At 40.1% G+C, this 20,170-nt stretch overlaps 2 protein-coding genes across 5 annotated transcripts; both read right to left on the reverse strand.

Moving 5' to 3' along the window:
- Positions 1-92: 92 nt before the first annotated feature.
- Positions 93-10,081, reverse strand: clk2a (CDC-like kinase 2a). 2 transcript variants are annotated; one of them, XM_069175944.1, is made up of 13 exons: positions 9,791-10,081; positions 8,417-8,622; positions 7,989-8,274; positions 5,885-5,975; positions 4,888-4,954; positions 4,163-4,279; positions 3,770-3,936; positions 3,083-3,177; positions 2,654-2,783; positions 2,346-2,428; positions 1,964-2,043; positions 1,760-1,850; positions 93-1,582 (listed from the first exon to the last, which is right to left on the reverse strand). In XM_069175944.1, exons 2-13 carry the CDS (start codon positions 8,620-8,622, stop codon positions 1,394-1,396), a joined length of 1,602 nt encoding a protein of 533 aa, XP_069032045.1. In that variant the 5' UTR covers positions 9,791-10,081; the 3' UTR covers positions 93-1,393. The 2 variants fall into 2 exon arrangements, with proteins under 2 accessions (XP_069032045.1, XP_069032046.1); XM_069175945.1 differs by lacking the exons at positions 5,885-5,975; positions 8,417-8,622; positions 9,791-10,081 and having other exon boundaries at positions 7,989-8,077.
- A 1,266-nt stretch (positions 10,082-11,347) lies between these two features.
- On the reverse strand, positions 11,348-17,461 carry LOC138214908 (histone-lysine N-methyltransferase SETDB1-B-like). 3 transcript variants are annotated; one of them, XM_069176757.1, is made up of 9 exons: positions 17,381-17,461; positions 16,161-16,335; positions 15,028-15,749; positions 14,430-14,549; positions 13,605-13,803; positions 13,405-13,478; positions 12,598-12,788; positions 12,349-12,472; positions 11,348-12,245 (listed from the first exon to the last, which is right to left on the reverse strand). In XM_069176757.1, exons 2-9 carry the CDS (start codon positions 16,328-16,330, stop codon positions 12,223-12,225), a joined length of 1,623 nt encoding a protein of 540 aa, XP_069032858.1. In that variant the 5' UTR covers positions 16,331-16,335; positions 17,381-17,461; the 3' UTR covers positions 11,348-12,222. The 3 variants fall into 3 exon arrangements, with proteins under 3 accessions (XP_069032858.1, XP_069032859.1, XP_069032856.1); XM_069176758.1 differs by having other exon boundaries at positions 12,349-12,469; positions 13,605-13,806; XM_069176755.1 differs by having other exon boundaries at positions 13,605-13,806.
- Positions 17,462-20,170: the final 2,709 nt, after the last annotated feature.

The raw sequence follows: 20,170 nt of genomic DNA on the forward strand, positions 1-20,170 counted from the left end.
TCTGCAAAACTATTTAAAGAATGTGCTTTAAATAGGGAAATAATCACTGTTGTGATCCGTATGAGGTAAGAGATGGACTCGGGACACGGTGGTGGTATTTAAAGACAGACCGCCTTCCTTCAGCTGCCAGAGGCCCAAACTGATACTAAGAGCACCATAAGCCTTTGGCAAGGAGGACTTTAATTCTACACAATAATACATATGTACAGTTATATACGCTTTAATTTCATACAAAAAAAAAAAAAAAAAAACAAGTCATGTACAGGTGGCGGGGGTGGGAACGATGACCTATTGGAACTCCTCATCATAATAAATACTGTCAACAGGAACTGTGCTTAACCTCAGTGGAGAGACTTCAGGTTGGACCATGTCAGACATGGAAAAGGCAGTCTACGTTTTTTTCGACAAATTTTTACCTAAACCAATGAACAAAACATGAACCCACACACCCACACACATCTACACACACACACGCACATCTGCGCGCGCACACACACACACACACGCACACACACTCGCATCAGCATCCCAAACACATATATATATATATATCTTTAATAAGACAGGCTACGGAGGCCTGAGTGACTGGAGTGACCATCACCATTATCATCTCACTGGCAAATAATAACAGGCCCACCGACCGGAGATTTAGGGCAGCATCTCCATATAGGGGAAAATTCCTTTTATACATAAAATAAGAAACATGAAAAACTATATGCAATGCAAGTGCTCACTTGACAGCGTAAACAAAAACTTGAGACACCCGTCTCGGCTGGAGATACTCGTATCGAGATTGACCGACTTCACTGGAATACCGTGCGTGTCTCCATGTTTAAATGTGCGTGAGGACTTGCGCTGCATATACAGCTCTATCTCCTTTTTTTTTTTTTACCCTTTCCATGGACTTCAGAATCGGAAGACATCTCCTCTCCAAAGCTGAGTTCTTTTATGACTGACTGTAGTCGTGCTTATTTCCTTTGAGAGGTGTATTATTTTCTTTACATGCGGATGAAAATAATAGACGGATGGACGGAAGGGAGGAAGGTGGTTCAGAAGTCAAAAGGAAGACAGGAGCTGCATAGAGGGCTACTTTGGATATAAACAATGTTCCATTTAAGATTTTTCGGCCTCCGACTGAGGCTGTGGCCGCTCGAAAGGATTCATCTGGACTCTTTCCCGGGCTCTCGTGGGGTTATTTTGGTCTCTGTTGCAGAAACATGCCTCTCGTGGCTGCAGAGGAGGAAGTCAGAGGGGCGGGGCGGAGTAAGAAGTTCATGCTTTAATGACAAACGACAGAACACCTCTGAAGCCCCCAATCCATTCAATAGTTCAGCTGCTCCACATAGAAAGGACTCGACTTCTTCCATCATTCAGTGTCCCGGTGGCTCTCGGGTCACCGGCTGATGTCCCGGTTTCCCTCCCAGTTCTTGCTGCCTGCTGCCTCACCACTGCCCCCGCTCTCGAAGAAAGGGTGTTTGAGGGAGTCGGCCAGCACCAACCTCTTGGAGGGCTCGTACTCCAACATGCTTTCAATGAGGTCAAACAGCTGGTGGTGCTCCTCCGCTTCGGACAGCAGATACCGCTGACAGAAGGAACAGACGGGCAACCAAGAAAGAGAAGGGGAAAAACGAGCGGGATTAGCAGGAGACAAACTCCAGTACGAAACAAAGAGCACTGTTGTCGCTTCAGTACACCGGACTATTTTCAGTTTTCGGCCCTGCGAAACATACAGTATTCATTCCTCTCCCACTCCTCTTACCCGTAAGGGTTTGCAGTTTTCTCGGACATATTTCCCCGCTGAGGAGCTCTCATCCCAATCCAGACGGCCACGGTAGAAATACTTCTGCTTCCTGAGAGTGTAAGGTGATCAGCGTAGGCAGCGTTAAAGCGTGTGCGTCCTCTTTTCCGTACAGAAGGTGGATTCATGTGCGTAAATTTTCGACACTTTTTTCTGCTTTCCTACCTGGTCTTACGAATCATCCTAGAGGGCACTGGTCCGAGGATTCTTTCCATCATGGCCAAATGCTCCCTGTTGTCATGAGTCTGAAAGAAATATAAGCGAGACAACCATAACCACGCAGGTTCTGCAGTTACATATGGCGTCAGGCAGATTGACGGAGCGCACAAATGACACCGAGGGTTAATTCCTACCAGGTAAACTGCTGGATTCACTAAATGCTACAACACTTCACATTTACACATACACGTGTTGATGCATACTACATCTCTAACTGTCTTGAGATACAGGCAGAATATCAATGAATCAATATAAAAGACAAGGAAGTAAGTCCTAACTGAATAAAAGGCGACATCCTGCTAAAGTACGTAGAGATACTGTTGTGTACCTGAAACAAGGTGAAGCCCAGGTAGTACTCAAACAGGATACAGCCGATACTCCACACATCACAGGGGTGACTCCAACCCAGTTCTGAGGAACAGAAACATGTTATGAACACATGAAAACACAAGAGGAAAAAAAATGTGTTTTGTGCAGGAAGTGAATGCTTTTGCTGACATGACATAAAATTAGCCCAAATTTTTGATTCTCAATTTCATGTATTTCCAAGAAGATTTAAAAACCTAGATGGCAGCCATTATTCAGACAAAGTGTTAATATGTACGCGTGTACTTCTCCACCTACAGTCATTCTCACCTAGTATGACCTCGGGCGCTCTGTAATGCCGTGTTGACACAATGGTGCTGTGGTGTTCGTGGTCAAATGTGGCACTGCCAAAGTCCACCACCCGTACTGCCGTGCTCTTAACGGTCCTCTCCTCTCGTTTCTGCAAGATAGACAACACGCTTAATAGGACTTCCTTATGCAAACTTTGTTACAGTAGTAACCGTGTCAAAGAAACGTTTGCTTTACCCAAAACACACCCGTGGTTATTTCATATCTATTTATGAGACATGCAAGCACTATCTAGCATTTAAATCTTCCCTCGCTCATGGATCTCATGAATATTACCTGGAACTGGACAGTCTGTCTTCTCTATAAGTGAGCTGAATACGATACTGGCTGGTCAGGTTCAGAACAAACCTGCTGACAGGCAAAATTAGACTTTTCACCTTCTCTTCTTACCTTCTCTACATTGTAGGACATCGTGAAGTCCGAGTTGACAAACAAGATGTTCTCAGGCTTCAGGTCTGTGTGTGTCAGCTTATTGTCATGGAGGACTATGGAGAAAAAACATCTGGTTAGTATTTCACCCTTAGACAGGAAATGAACATAAAGCAACTTTATGCAAACCATCTTCTTATCATTCAGTGCTCATTTTTCTTCCTTTTAGATCAAATTAGATTTTTGAAACATCTAATTATGATCATGGTAATATGATGAACACTGATTAAAAAAAAATAATTTAAAACAGTATTATAATTACTACAGTAAATAAGCCCATTAGAACAATATTTACCAACTAAAAAGACCTGGCCAGGACTTATACAGCATTTATTTCCCATGAAGAAGCTGAAAAAGTTAATAGTTTATTTGGCTCTAATGCCCTCATGTGGTTAAAGGAGGTCTGCCACAAACAGCAGATGATTTTAATTCAGCTGCTCCACATGTAGGCAACGGATGAAGAGACATTAATGACAGAGAGCGGGTTTGTTGGACAACAACATATTTTTAGGGACGTCAAGTCAAAAAGCTTACAGGTACATTCAAATTCAAGCTGAAGATTCAGAGTAGTGTATCCACTCTATTCTTAAATATCCCACTTATCCAGGCTTCGTGGTCATACATTTTCAACACATAAAAATAACTTACACTTCACAGCAAGACAGATTTGGTAGGCCATGTGTCGAACTTGACATATGGAGTAGGGCAGGTAGTTGTTTTCCTTTAGAAAGTCGAAGGTGCTCAGAGCCAGCAGCTCAAAAGAGATGCACATGTGACCGTGGTAGTCAAACCAGTCATACATCTGAACACACAGACTGAAAGATAAACAGAAACATGCGAGGGTTGACAGTAAAGCAGCAGACCTTTCTTGCTGATCATTTCACAGTGAAGCTACTGAAATGAGCAAAACTAGTTTGGTTATTGACATTTAACTTCAGTGCTCGTAAATGTGTCATCACCCAGCTACAAGGCTGAGCGTGGTGTCAGTTTTAAAAAGCTGTATAGAGTAAAATGATTATTTTGTACTCAATCAGAACTCACAATTTGTTATCAGGGTCCTTCTCATTGATCTTCTCTAGCACATTAATCTCCAGGCGAGCTGCTTCCTTGTATTTCTCCACATTCTTGATGATTTTCAGAGCAACGTGGGCTCCTCCTCTGTAAAACATAAGACGCTGTTAAGCCAAAAACGGGTAATGAAAGACAAAATATGCACTGCTTGTAGTGTAGACGCAGATCCACGAAAAAGGGCTTGCCAGTTACACTGAATGCCAGACACCAAACTGACCATGATCTGTTTATTTTTGCACTTATATGGTGTGAGAAAAAAAAAAAAAGAGAAAAAAGAGGGAAGTTACTCCTACAGCAGCTCCAGCTGGTAAAAAGCCCCAGATCACTGTGTGTCAGCCTACATTTCCTGGCCATGAACTAAATACTTGAGGTACATTTCTGAACCTGTCACAAAACAATAACTCTTCCACGAAGAGAGGCACTTGCAGCACCCCTTTTTTTTTCAGGCCCACAGCCGCATGAGGCTAAGACATAGCAGAGCTGATTTCACCACGTGATCAACAAAGGCAGCACAAATAAAGTGGGAAAATTGAACGTAGTAGCTTGTAGTTGACAGCCACTAACAGGAAGCAGCAAACACAGAATGAAACAATAATACGGGTGCATGTTTAATACTGGTATCCCCAGGTACGAGTATACGTAATACGACCCCAGAGGGTGCCAGTTGTTGTTTTTCAGTTTGAGCTGACACACACCTGCGATGGTCAATGCACTGCATCACCCTCCCAAAGGTGCCTTCTCCCAAAGTGCTGACAATCTCATCTGCAACACAACACAGAGAGAAAAGGAAGAGAGAGGGGGAGTGGGGAAAGAAAGAACAGCAGCATTAGACATGTGGACGAGAGCAGCGATACATCATGCCAAAGTGTAGACAGGCGAATCAGTGCTAGCGCCCATCCCCTTTTCAAATCGCTGCCTATTCAATCTGGCAGGATCCAAACACTTTGAGGTGGTCTATGATAACTGAATACACGGCACTATGATCAAATAATAAGGGGGCAAACATAAGGCTCCCCCTTCCGTTGATGACCAATTTGCAGTCATTGAAAATGTGAGCACATCCTTTCAAGATGTGGCTGTCTTTGCCCAAAAGAATAAGGGGGTAATGTATGAAACTGAAAGAAATTCAATCTGATTAGTATTTCTAGCACAAATGATTTATTCACAGAAGAAGAGTTAAATGTAAATAAAGTGTCTATATGTACAACGGTTGTACTAATCTTAACGAAAAATAACTAAATAAGTGATGTTGGTGAGATCTTTCTACTCCCCAAAAAAAAAAAAAAAAAAAAAAAAAACATCCCTGAAACCCTTATTGTGGAAAATTGCTGACTTACATTACAGGTTTAAAACCTGTAACTGAGTTTTAAGCTAAAGCGCAACAGAAACAAACATATGCAAACGGGATTCTATGTTTAGGAAATTCAAGTAACCTGTGAAACATAGAAAAATGCTCCACAGCTTAAAATCCTAAAACAAAGAGCAGAATGTACCTAAAGTCCCTCTCAAAATCTTCAACATTCTTGCACTCCACCCTGCTATTTCAGCTAGAGCGAAGAGCATTCTAGCGAGGCATCATCATCATCATCATCATCATCATCATCATCATCAGGCACTCCCATGTCATGTAAATGCTCTATGCTTTAATACTCATATGGAGAAGGGTTACGATAGAGTAGTGGCAGTGAGTACATCTCTCTTGCAGGACGTCCCCACTCCGACAGATCAGGTGCCCTTCCTCGTCGTCCCTCACACTCAGTGCCCGCGTCCGGCTGTCGCTCCGCTGTTTTCACACCCAAACGCCCATCAGCAGGTCACAACACGACCGAAGGGGACAGGGGGGGTTTCAGGGGCAGCCGCAGCCACGGCGTCAGGCGGCACAGGTAGACGAGGAGGGAGGAGGAGGGTGGTGTTGGCAGTAGTTGATGTAGTTGTGGTTGTAGGTGGGTTTCGTGGTCATGGGGCGATTCACGCATGACACCACGTGAAGGAAATATATAACGATAGGGATATAGTGCAAGGGAACAAGTCAAAGATCACATGTTGTCCTCTGCTCCTCTCCCCCCTCTACCTTTAAACCACAGCTGCTTACAAACAGAGAAGCAACTGGCATATCCATTCATCAACGCAAAAAAACCAATAAAGACAGTAATGTAACTAGTTCAAAACTTTTCAGGCTAACTTGCTTAAGTTAAACAAGACGGAAATAAAATGACAGGACCAAAAGCATTCAAGCAGGAAATATTTAAAAAAATAACTCCAACATTCATACTACGTCAAATTCAACCCCTCGCTCACTTACATTTATAATATTAGAAGGAAACTTCGGTGTTCTCCAACCTGGACCCTAGTTGGCCATCATTATAGGTCTAGATGATTAATGGGGACAACAACTTTGGAAATCGATTCAGTATTAAGCCGGAGCCCTTCAGTCGGCAAGCTCAGGCTGTTAGAATAAATGTCTGACACCATCACTAATCCAAAAGCAGAAGTTTTGCTCCAAAGATCTCACTGAGTTGTAAGAAGTCAACGGTGGAAACATGAGTGAGACTTGGAGATACGGATGCCATGACAAATTTGTTGTGTTGGAGTACAGAAAAACAGAAGTCATAGCTTAGAGTGATCTAAAAGATTTAGTAAAAAAAATTAAATAAAAAAAAAAGAAAAGAAATGGTACCTGTTTGCACATTTCTGAACTGTGCCAAAACAAATGTTATGCAACACTTAGCGTAGCTTTCATGGATAGGAACATGCTGAATTGAGGCTAATTGTGTTACAAACGGATGCTGACGCTTGTTGTCCAAACACTGTGACGTGCAGACCACAGAGTCAGCTTTGATCATTTAGACTGAGATGACTACTGCCAGCCGAAGATGACAAGAAATTGTCTGTGACAAAGACTTTCTCAAGAGAAATGTTGTTTCAAAAGTAGAAATACCTCCTGCAAACAGAGTTGGCGGCGATGTTTTAAGCTAAAGTCATGACTCGGTTGAAATTTTGCACAAACCGCTGGCTCAATGACTGACTGTTTTTGCCCTTATCCTGCCATTGACCGATTTAGAAAATTGCTCCCATAAGTCACTTTAGACCCAAAATGAAGGGGTATCAAAGTCCAGGTTGAAAAAAATGTAAAACTGTTTCCTTTAGCAGGTGTGGTTAAACATACCGCACACAAAAAGAAAGATTTAATGGATCGAAGTCGTTTTTAAGTGCCGATAACGTCTAACAAAAGTCTGAATACCGTTAAAATCGAAATTTTGCATTGTGTTTGGTAGAACATTTTCACTTTCTTCAGTCTATCTTTACTAATATTCACAAGTGGCCAAATAACTACTATAACAGGCATTCCTGCCTTTTCTAGTAAAACTGAAAAATACTTAACTTAAAATTTATGAACAGAATTATGTGTCACCGGTTGTAACTTGGCTTTCAAAGGGAAATGTTAGAAAAGACATGGTGGGTGTGTATGTGAAGAACAGCAAGAAGTCGTGGTTGATCATTAATGAACTCCTGAAGAAGTGCTTGCATAAAAATGAAAATGCTCTGCCAAAATGAAATGCCAATTTAAGCAAAACCCGCTTAAACAAAACAAAAACAAAATCAAAATCAAAATCAAAATCCCTCTGACAGAACAAAAGCAAATCATAAAGATTGTACTACTTACCAAGTCCAATGGCTGTAAAGAGGAAATGGTTATGGAAAGACAGAGACAGCAAGAGCTGAGTGAAAGAAACAAGAGGTGGAAAGAAAGAGTACGAGAGAGTTAAAATACAATCTCGGGTCTGGCTGTACTCACCGAGGAGGATGGGCTATAGGACCTGGTTCTACGCCGCCTTCGTTTGTGCTTACGCCTGCTGCCTTTCCGCCGGTACGACTCGTCCCGTTCGCGCTCCCTCTCACGGCCACGTCGGTAGTCATACATGTTTGGAGAGAAGTCCCGTGGATAGTAATTCTCAGCTGCTCCATGAGGCTCCCTCTCTCTGTCGCGGTCTTGATCTCGGCCCTGATCTAAGCGTCTGTATCCCTCGCAGTATCTTCGGTCAAATGGTCGGTGTTCCGTCGAGCGATTGTCATAGCTGCGACTGAATTAAGGGAACGTAGGCACATTTTACGACCGATACGAAAAAGAAAGCAGCCTTCAAGACAGGATTTACAGTGCTGGTAATGTAAAACTCATTTACAGCATAACAACCCAAGCAAATTTCGGCATTCGCACAAACATACCTCCTTGAGTGTACAAAGCTTCCGTCCTGTCTGTGTCCCCGTCCCCTTCTGTCTCGGTCTCTCTCTCTGTCACTGCTGGAGGAGTAAGTAGGTGACCTTCTGTGCCGATGTCTTCGTCCTCTGTCTCTATCTCGATCTCTGTAACGGTCTTGGTAGCTGCCTCGACTGTCTCTTTCCGAGGATGTGTACCGTCTGGTGTGAGGCATCTATTAGAAGAACAACAAAACATTTGCGTATAAAAAAAAAAAGAAAGAAGAAGAATTAGGGCCTGGACCAAAAATTCCCTTTAAAGTTTATTCAGATTTAGCCAAAAGCCAGGAAACTCCTTCCCACGGTTAGACATGTTATTCTTCAATATTCACCTGTTCAGCTTACTGCCAGACTCAAGTGGTTTGCGGGACTCAAATGACAAACATCAAAATTCAGCTGAACCGTCACATTAAACCTCTCATTGTCGGGACATCACATTTAACTCTACATGAAATGCACAGTGAATATTACTCCTTAAAAAATAAAAAAAAAAATCAGATCATGGGGGGGTTTGACTGAGGGCAACAGCTTAAACTTATTTGATGAAGAAACGTGGCTGTATAAGAGGCCTGTACGCGACTACAGCCACAGTTGAACATAAACGCGTGTCAACATGAGACATGCAGCCTATAAATATGTGCAAAAAAAACCCCTGCAAATATGAGAGAGAACAGCGTTTAAATGCAGGGAGACTTGGTTAATAAACCCTGTTGCATGATCCTATTTAACTATTGACAACCTCTTTCAGGGTAAATACAGTGGCCCTTCAAACGACTGTAAACAACAAACAAACCGACACGATTGTCACGAACAGAAAACGAGAAAACGATGCCATTTCGGTAAAGCTTTGACTAAAACTACTCTCGTAACATAACAGCACATCGTTGTTTCGTGAAATTAGGTTGTCTATTCAGCCCACAAGCGTCGAAAAGCCTCTTTTTTTGTTTGTTTCCTCTCCAACCTTGTAAGACGATTCAACACCCGCGTTAACGTTAGAAAAAAAAAAAAAAAAAAAACTGCCGTTAACGCTTGTTAGTTCCCACACGAAGCACCAGAGCAACAACTACTACATCTCAACATCTTGTCCCAAAACAACAACAACAACAACAACAAACCCCCCCCCCCAAAAAAAAGATCAGCTCCGAGCACGAAAAAAAAAAAAAAAAAAAAACTTGCGATCAACGAGCGACGCACTGGCGGTTTAGCATACGCTGCTAGCAGCGAGCTAATGTAAATAATTTGACCGCCATCTTAGCTTTAGCTGCGTTCAATCGGCTGAACGGCTCCTCGCGCAAAGACAGCTTTATTTAACAGCGACAAACCCTTCAAAATGTCACATTTTACCGTTTTAGCAGCGAGGCCGGTACGCTTGTCCCACAAAAAGTCCGTGGTGGCGTTCCAGTTTTCCCCTATTATCTTGTCACTGGCCCGCAGTTCAAGGCTCCGGAGCTAACACGCAGCCAGCTTTTCTTTTTCTTTTTTTTTCTGTGTGTGTGTGTGTGTGTGTGTGTGTCTCTGTGTGTGTCTGTGTGTGTGTGTGTGTGTGTGTCTCTGTGTGTGTGTGTGTCCCCCTCCAGTCTCGGTAACACAGCTCACAGCTCGTTCTGGTTCAGACTAGTAACGCCTCCCTGAGCTCGGATGTAAGTCCTGCATGAACACAACCACACACACGCACACAGCTATGGAGGGGGCGACCCACCTCCAACCTGCAACAGCTAAAATAATAAAAAATAATAATATAAATAAACAAAAATGCGATATCTGACAAGGTGTTTTGAGTTCATGTGATACTAGTTGAGAAATGGTATTTAATTTAAGTCAGAAACTTGACCGATGTCGTAAATTCTGATTTTAGCAAAATCCATCACAGTACAATAACACTGTTGACTGTGTTTCTTGGTTGTTTGTATATTATATATATAGATATGTTGACTGTTTCTTGGTTTGTTGTATATAATATATATAGATATATAATGTATTGTATATACTGTGCATTTTATATTTATATTTTTTACTGCTATTTACTGCTATTTTATTTTATTGCTTTTCTATTATTATATTATTCTATTCTATTCTATTATTATTTTATTCTATTGTTTCTATTATTGTCTTATTGCTTCTGTATGTATGCTGCTGTAGCGAAAAAATTTCCCCTCGGGGATTAATAAAGTATATACCTACCTACCTACCTTATCTCACCTTGCTGTCTAAAAAAAAAATATATATCTATATATATATATATATATATATATATATATATATATATATATATTTGATTTACTATAAGCTTAATGTTGACTTTTTGTAAATTAAACTTACCAACTCAAACGTTTTGAATTCTCATAATTGTGTAATGTTATTTTTGATCATGTCTAACATTTAGGTTAGGTTAGGTAGTTACTTCATTAACCCCCGAGGGGAATTTTTTTTCGCTACAGCAGCATACAGGAAGATAATAATAGAATAATAGAAAGCAATAAAATAGCAGTAAAATGGCAGTAAAAATATAAAATATAAAATGCACAGTATATACAGTATATACAGTACGGTATATATCTATATATATTATATACAAACTTATATTTACTTATTTTACTTTCCCGGTAAAAAAAAAAAAAAACATCTTAAAAGTTTGCAGATTGTACGTTCACGTAAGGGCTGGATACGGCCCGATCCACGCCCAACGACAAGATGCCTGTTTGGATACTGTTGTTTTTTTGTTTTTTTTACCTGTCTTGGTAAAAACCTTCAGCTGGGCCAGATGTTTCTGATAAAAATACATATCCTTTAGCAAATGGTAGAGTTTTGTTCACAAACTAAAACAAAGTGAGACAAAAAAAGTACACTGAGGCCATCAGAATTCAATCCAATCCAATGTGAGATTTGCGGTATATCAAAAGACAATACAGAAAACTGGGAGGTACTCCATGGTAAAGCACCATTTATGTAATTTCTTTCTGAGAATTCATCACTCTTGTTTCCTGATGTCCTAAAAGTGTGGCCTTGAGTTCCTTGCACAAAGGTGTGATTCCAAAACAAGCACTTTTCATTTACTGTGATTTCCAAAACATGTAAAAAAAAAAAAAAAGTAAGATACAAATGAGCAGTTGTAATATACCACATCTCAGAGAAAATAATAAAAAAAAAGGTTTATGGTCCCTTATAAATTTATCTCACCCTTGATTCCACCTTGATCACACTACTGTTATACAATTATTCACCACACCACACCCTATGCACCTTATGACTCCTTGGAATTGTTTTGATAGCATCATAAAAAGGCTCATACTCTTAAACTATACTCATCTTGCATTTTCCTGTCCGAAACTGATACCACAAAAGGGACGTGTGTGTGATTAGTGTATTTTATATATTAATATATCTATTATCAATAAGAGTAATTTGTAGCCATTAATTGACAAAATATTCTGCGCTGCCCTCGAAGCTCCTGTAATCTTCCTATGCAAATGTTTTACTTTTGAGTTTGAATAGTTCTGGATGCTGCCCTCCTCTTTGCCACATTTGTAGGTTAAAAACTTCAAAATTCAGGTTCAAGGCAATTTATTTATATTCAAGGGCATAAGACTTTAATAAAATATCATTTAAAAACAAATGCTTCCGAGTGAATTTGACACATTTCAGCCTTCTCAATGAGGTAGAACTTTCAACAGGACATTAGAATCCTCATCCACGGTCCCCTTCAGGCCCGCAGGAACAGCACCAGGCTCCGAGAGGGTTTTGGGCGTAGAGACCATCGTTCTCTTCACATGTTCACATCATTGTAATGGTTTTGATGATTCTGACGTACACAAGACAAGTAAATACATGAGAAAAATTTAAATAAGATATTAAGAAAAAAATTAAGAATTTGTAGCTTATTTTGGAGTACGAATTTAATTTACCCACGACTGAGACGGACATATTCTTCTTGTTTCCCTCCTTTTTCATTGCTATAACCTTCCTCATATTAATGATCTGTTCCAAGCGTAGGGAGCCTCGATAGATCCACTCCTCACGTTGATCCTTCTAGGGATGATGACACACAAACTACTATAAATCAATGTGAATAAATACAACAGTATGAAGAAAAAAAAATTGATAATCCAGAATGAATGGAGGTACTTCAAAGGGCAATGTGATATGATACTGACCAGAAAATTAATCTTCATCAAGCTGCTGTCGATCTCCAGCACCTCACACCTCTGCAGGAATCCATTGAGTTGTGCGTTAATGTTCTGTCCCACCTTGTACTGGGTCTGAGGCACATTGGGCCAGGAACGCACGTAATCCATCATAAAGTCCCGGTGATAGTCTTCTGGGATATCGTCCAAGGGGTCTGGCACTGTCACAGAAAATGGAAGGAAAAAAAAAAAAAAAAAGTCTTGTCACTCTTTTTAATATCAGCATAATAATAGCAGATCCTGTGGACAACATGTACAATTTGGAAGTCTGATTCCAACTCCACCACACAAATTTCCATTAATTCTTAACAGGGAGACTCTTCACATCTTTTCAGACAGAGATAAAAAAAAAAAGAAAAAAGAAAAAAGGAAAAAAAAAAAAAAGCTTTTGAAAAACTGCAATAAAAATGGCAGCAAGCACAGATAGGCTGGTGTTTGGCTTGGCTTTTGACGTAATTTTGTTTTTATTTTACACAAAAGACATTTAGACTTTTCACACAGCAGAGAAGCACTGGTCCAAATAGCAACACTTGTGCTTTTCCTTTTAAAGTTAAGTCAAAATGTTTGAAGTGAACCAGGCACATTTTTATCTGCCTTTCACAAGATTTGGCATCCACTGCCTTTACTTGTAGAGTTTACATAAAATCAGAGATAAACCCAAACATTGTATGTAGACGAGAGAAGTTTTCCAAAATTGCTTTTTCACTTAATCTCTCAAACAGATCAACTTGTGTCTGAAAAAAAATATCCATTGTAAATTAAAACACGTAAACTTACGTGGTTTGCACACCAGGTAAAGTGAAGGTAAGGGAACATAGACTGGTGTGAGATCATCACAAAAGACCAAGAACCTGTAAAATTAAAAACATATTTAAAGTAGTAAAATTGACCGTGCTTTATCATAAAAACTGAGTGAATACATTTCTAAAAGGCATCTTCTGAATTTATCGTAAAAAGAATAACACACACACACAAACCTCATGTGGTTTTTCCTGCTCGGGACCTCTGCCAGGACACCAGGCAGGAACTTCTGCTTGTCAGCGTTGCACTTGACCACCACGCGTGCACCAACAATAAGCTGATCCACTTTTGCCAAGCAGTCAAAGGCAATGTGGTGGCCAGACAATAGGCTCTTCCCCTTCTCCTCAAACTTGACCTTGTATTTCAATTTACCATCTTCTGAAATGAAAAAACGAAACAAAACAAAAAACAGGTACTGGTACTCTGAAAACCTTTTGTAGATGAAAAACCTCTTTTAATCAGTTCTCTGAATACATCAGCCCCTGAATACACAGACCAGATCATTTAAAACTCAAACTTTGTAATGTGAAAGGCCTGTATATCATTAGCCTGGTATTACCAGACCCAAATTCACTGTGAGATTTTTCCTAGTCATTGCATCCTATTAAGCATAGACATCAGGTGAATTTCGAAACTATTAGAGCAACTTTTAACCAATCGGCATTGACCACCAAATAACATGTTGCAGAAACTGACCCGAAGGAGTGCAACAAATCACTGCAGTTGTGTCAGGAACCGACCTGTTTTAAAAATATTAGGCACTGCCCTCGTATTTAAACTTAACATTTTCTGAAATGGAGAGGAAAAAAAACGACTTCACTAGTCATATCACTTCATCTAGCTCTACCACTGCCGCCATTGTTGGAACTGCATTGCAAAATTAAATGTGGGGGTAAATTGCAGAACAAGACCCCTTAAAGAGAGAAATAGCCGTCAAGTTGAAGACAAATGCATTATATTGGGTTGTGCTTGCTGATAAAAAAAACATTTTTAATTCCTACCCTTTGTTATTATTTTCACAACTGTTCCTTGTTGCCAGTCTATGGTACCCTTTCTGGCCAGGACCGGCATGTTTACGCTGATCTCTTCGGGAAGCACGCTGGGAGCGGTTTTGGCACGCCCTGTAGAGGAATGTGAAGCTGATATTATACACCCAGAGGTACCTGACAGTTTACGAGGAGCATTACATGTTAATGTTAAAACTGAAACAAATTAATTTCTGTCCATTCCCAAGTGATGTCCCACGAAGCCATGGTGAGGGCAGCCAATTGTGATCAACCGGGCAAGATGGAGTTGTTTCCGGTTTAGGTTGCAAAACATGAAACGGACTTTAGATTGTAATTGTCCTGCTTTACCTACATCTTTATCTAAATTACTGATATAAGGCTAAAAAAAAAAAAATGCAGATCGTCTAATGTGTCAGTTTGCTCTCTAAATCAGCAGAAAAGTAAAGCATCTTTGCACAAGCAGAAAGACATGGACATGACAACACAAACTATGGTGACTAAATGACAGATTTCTTTCTCATGGCACAGGTGATTTGGAAGAAATTAAGTTTTATTTTCAAGACCATGAAAAAAAAAAAACTATAGCCCTTACCTTCCTTGTTTGATGTCGATGCTTTTATGGTGTTGTTCTTGGCGTTGGCTTGAGGTGCTTCTGTGTTTTTTGTGCTGCTTTTAGCATTAGTCTTTGCGGCTACTCGCGATGTCGATGCTTTCGTTTTATTGCTCTTTGCACAGCTGTTTGTGCTCGCTGTGGGCACCGACGTCTTTGCTCTTTTGCTCTTTGCGTCAGAATTTCTGCTTGCTTGCATTGTTCCATGTCTCGTATGACTCGTTTCAGACTTTTGACTAATTTTTCTCCTCTTGTTTGACCCACTGTTAAAACTTGAGAGAGAAATATCAGAGTCATCGATTGAGTCATCTGGTTCCCACCGGATAACGGACCCAGTGGTGCTTAAAGATTCATCTCCAATGCAGTCATTCTGAGGCGGTGATGAAGCTGAATACTTGTTGATCGTAGACAGAGGAAGTTTAGTCAAGACCACCACCAGTTCCCTCATTAAAGGGAGACGCCGTTTTGTTCCATTAACTTTCTCCTGGTTCTCATTGACTTGTGGCTTTGGTAACAGAGGGGCGGGGCCAGTGGAAGTTGCTGAGCTGCAGGCTGAACTCTTACATTCATCAGACTCTGAGAGAATGGTTTGTCTTTTACCACAGACTCTAGGGTTATCATCATCATCTGAATCTGTGTCACTGTACGTCCATCCCAGCAAAGAGTACTGTTTCCGTACAATTTCCTCACATGCTGCCACCGACCTGAACGATGTCAACAACAAAGGGAGCATGAATAAAGCAAATAACTCAAACACGTAAGCAAAATAAATGTACTTCAAGTCCAGAGAAAGGGACCCGTATATCCTTTACATATCCTTTACATTTTCTCTTATCCTTTTATGAATCATAATGTATCCGTCCAATCTGATTAAAACAATAAATAATATTGACATACACAAAAACTGATTGACAAAAGCCAGTTTTAGAATAGTTGTATGAATTTGAAAGAAATGTATAAACAAAAGTTTTTGGGGTTTTAAGAACATAGGAAATCATGTTAAAATCAAGGTTTGGATTTTTTCTTTTTTTTAATTTCAGGATTGCCAGAGTCACTGCAATTATTTTCTTTTACGGGAGGCAGAAATAAGAGCATGAAGTAGATACAACACTCACTTGCAGAGCCTGAGGAGGTCGGCTGTCTGTTCTTCAATCTTTTCCAGCAGAGACTGCAGAACAGTGCATTTCTCTGGCACATCTGGCGAGAACAGCGTGCCCCTCTTTACCTCGTGTTGGATCCACCGCTGGAACTCCTCTTTGCTCATCTCCATCTCGTCCTCCTCCATAATGTCTGCAACACACAACATTTTAAATCACAAGCCAGAGGTTTAATTGTTTAGCAAGAAAATGGGAGGGGGGCACTCTGTAAATTTGCTATTTTGAGGCCTCAAGTCTGAAAATTCGACCGTCACAACTTGTTTTTTTTTATTTAGTGGAAAGAGACCATATCTGGACGAAGTGCGAAGGGGGAGTGAAGGGTGGATCTCACTGAGAACCAGAGGACAACACGCCTGCCAACCTACACCGGCAACCTTACTGCCTGGCATGTCAATCAAACCATGCACGCCCTCAGACATTCCTCTCTTTGAGGCCTAATATCTCATTTCTAATGGAATTCTTTTCAGAAGGACCAGAGTGCCAGAGCACTGAAGGAGTAAATTCAGCAAATGACACCATAATGATGGTTTGAAAAATATTATTGACTTTATATTTCATGAAAAGTTGAGGCTCGTTGAATGGGAGTCTATTGGAGCCAGAGTTTTTTTTTGGAGCTGACGCCTGGTGACCCTCAGTGAACCGGAAGCTACATCTTTTTATATTCAGTCTATACTCTGCACTGATTGCGCAACTTCATGGCATGAAAAATCTTTAAAATTACATTTATACAGATGTGAAGCCTTAACGGTCTTTAAATCTGACATACCAATATAAAGCTATTGTCTTGTATACCTGTATTTCACTATTTATTAATAAATAGTTTTACATTTATTTAAGTAATAACATCAAACAGATAACATGGCGAATAACATGGGAACTTAAAATGGAGGTTGAATCATGAGCAGGAACCACAGACCACCTGTGAAGCATTTAAAGAGGCTCCCCGGTCAAAAAATAAAACAACACTTAAGTTGTTTTTTTTAAAGACAACAGCCTGCACCAGCTGCATCAGTGATCCTGGGCAACAATACTCCGTGGCACGTACTGCTCTTCATCAAACCAATAAACCGAGATACATTAACCGACCTGATCGCTGAGTTCTCGACCAATAAACACTTTATTTTGTAATAGGTAGGTATTTTTTCATTTAAATGCGTCAAATAAGGCACAAATCATACCTTCAGACAGCTTCCTCCAAATCTTTCATGTGCCTCGTCTTCTTCGCTTCATGTTGCTGCATCAAGCCGTGAGGAGCTCACTGCTGCCCCCTGTGTTCGTAAATACCGAACACGTCCTTCACGTTGGCCTTTTTGCTACTTCAAAGCAGTTTAAAAAAAATAATACAATATGCATATATATTGTATATAAAACAGCCAGTAGGGACTTAACTAAGGACATGTAGTTAAAACAAATAAAACAAATGAATGTTACAAACAGCCTCCAAAATACAGTTCTTAGTAAAAGTAGTACTTTGGTAAAAAAAAATAGCATTTGAAGAAATACACTCCACAATGAGGACATGTCCTGCAATTAAAATATTGGTTAAATAAAATAATAGTATATGTTGGCAATCAAATGTCCAACCCTATTTCCCCAAAAGTTGGGAATGTAAATAAAAACGTAATTTGATGATTTGCAAATGATCTCAACCCATATTTCATTGGAAAGACTAGATACAGTATCAAATGTTGAAACCGTTGTATGGAAAATGTTTTTGCAAATTTGTTGCTGGCATCAAATTCAAAATGAGAATACATTTTTCACAACACAATAACATTTCTCAGTTTTAACATTTGACATGTTGTCTTTGGTCTATTTTCAATTAAATACAATGGGTACGGAAAGTATTCAGACCCCTTTACATTTTTCACTCTTTGTTTCATTGCAGCCATTTGCTAAAATCAAAAAAGTTCATTTTATTTCTCATTAATGTACACTCAGCACCCCATCTTGACAGAAAAAAACAGAAATGTAGAAATTTGTGCAAATTTATTAAAAAAGAAAAACTGAAATATCACATGGTCATAAGTATTCAGACCCTTTGCTGTGACACTCATATTTAACTCACATGCTGTCCATTTCTTCTGATCCTCCTTGAGATGGTTCTACTCCTTCATTGGAGTCCAGCTGTGTTTAATTAAACTGATTGGACTTGATTAGGAAAGGCACACACCTGTCTATATAAGACCTTACAGCTCACAGTGCATGTCAGAGCAAATGAGAATCATGAGGTCGAAGGAACTGTCCAAGGAGCTCAGAGACAGAATTGTGGCAAGGCACAGATCTGGCCAAGGTTACAAAATCATTTCTGCAGCACTCAAGGTTCCTAAGAGCACAGTGGCCTCCATAATCCTTAAATGGAAGAAGTTTGGGACAACCAGAACTCTTCCTAGACCTGGCCGTCCAGCCAAATTGAGCAATCGTGGGAGAAGAGCCTTGGTGAGAGAGGTAAAGAAGAACCCAAAGATCACTGTGGCTGAGCTCCAGAGATGCAGTAGGGAGATGGGAGAAAGTTCCACAAAGTCAACTATCACTGCAGCCCTCCACCAGTCGGGGCTTTATGGCAGAGTGGAGAAGCCTCTCCTCAGTGCAAGACATATGAAAGCCCGCATAGAGTTTGCCAAAAAAAACACATGAAGGACTCCCAGACTATGAGAAATAAGATTCTCTGGTCTGATGAGACCAAGATTGAACTTTTTGGCGTTAATTCTAAGCGGTATGTGTGGAGAAAACCAGGCACTGCTCATCACCTGCCCAATACAATCCCAACAGTGAAACGTGGTGGCAGCATCATGCTATGGGGGTGTTTTTCAGCTGCAGGGACAGGACGACTGGTTGCAATTGAAGGAAAGATGAATGCGGCCAAGTACAGAGATATCCTGGAAGAAAACCTCTTCCAGAGTGCCCTGGACCTCAGACTGGGCCGAAGGTTCACCTTCCAACAAGACAATGACCCTCAGCACACAGCTAAAATAACAAAGGAGTGGCTTCAGAACAACTCTGTGACCATTCTTGACTGGCCCAGCCAGAGCCCTGACCTAAACCCAATTGAGCATCTCTGGAGAGACCTGAAAATGGCTGTCCACCAACGTTCACCATCCAACCTGACGGAACTGGAGAGGATCTGCAAGGAAGAATGGCAGAGGATCCCCAAATCCAGGTGTGAAAAGCTTGTTGCATCATTCCCAAGAAGACTCATGGCTGTACTAGCTCAAAAGGGTGCTTCTACTCAATACTGAGCAAAGGGTCTGAATACTTATGACCATGTGATATTTCAGTTTTTCTTTTTTAATAAATTTGCACAAATTTCTACATTTCTGTTTTTTTTTCTGTGAAGATGGGGTGCTGAGTGTACATTAATGAGAAATAAAATGAACTTTTTTGATTTTAGCAAATGGCTGCAATGAAACAAAGAGTGAAAAATTTAAAGGGGTCTGAATACTTTCCGTACCCACTGTATGTATTAACATTTGTCAGTAAAGACATTCCTGTTTACAAAGGGGTTTGGGTCTTTGTAATTCGACTAAGTGTGGACTATGCGTTTTATATATGGTTTACTATATCTTTTTAACTCGCTTTTGTATCTTATTTTTACTTTGTAAAGCACTTTATGACTGTGAAAAAGTGCTATAGAAATAAGCTTCAATGACTTACAGGATTTGCATATCCTCAAATTAGTTTTTTTTGTTTTTTTTAAACAGGGTTGTACTTAAATCATTAAAAATAAAAGTTCTCATTGAGCAGATTAATACATGTTTTGGAGAAAAATAACAGTGTTTCGACTCCACAACATAGTAGAGTAGAAATAAAAAAGTAAAAAAGAAACACCCAAAGAACAAGTACCTCAAAAATCTACTGTAGTAGTGTTTGAGAAAATGTGCTTATTTTGAGCCTTCACCAGAAGGATTTTTGCAGATATTATAGACTGCACTGGTTTTATCAATTTTGCCTGATAAAATGGTTGTACA

Source organism: Embiotoca jacksoni, unplaced genomic scaffold, assembly GCF_022577435.1.
Source record: "Embiotoca jacksoni isolate LCO1_2020_lvr unplaced genomic scaffold, fEmbJac1.0.p SCAF_7, whole genome shotgun sequence".
In the NCBI taxonomy this organism is placed as follows: Eukaryota; Metazoa; Chordata; class Actinopteri; family Embiotocidae; genus Embiotoca; species Embiotoca jacksoni.

Bases quoted from the DNA above. Each gene is read 5' to 3' on its own strand.
- clk2a (XM_069175944.1), bottom strand. From the start codon at position 8,622: ATGCCTCACACCAGACGGTACACATCCTCGGAAAGAGACAGTCGAGGC. The intron at 5,976-7,988 runs GTGAGTACAGCC...GTGTGAAAACAG, and splicing joins CCTATAGCCCATCCTCCTCG to CGGAGCGACAGCCGGACGCG. The intron at 4,280-4,887 runs GTGTGTGTCAGC...TATGTTTTACAG, and splicing joins CAGTGCATTGACCATCGCAG to AGGAGGAGCCCACGTTGCTC.
- LOC138214908 (XM_069176755.1), bottom strand. From the start codon at position 16,330: ATGGAGGAGGACGAGATGGAGATGAGCAAAGAGGAGTTCCAGCGGTGG. The intron at 15,750-16,160 runs GTGAGTGTTGTA...GACATCGTTCAG, and splicing joins GACCTCCTCAGGCTCTGCAA to GTCGGTGGCAGCATGTGAGG. The intron at 12,473-12,597 runs GTCAGTATCATA...CATCATCCCTAG, and splicing joins TGATGAAGATTAATTTTCTG to AAGGATCAACGTGAGGAGTG.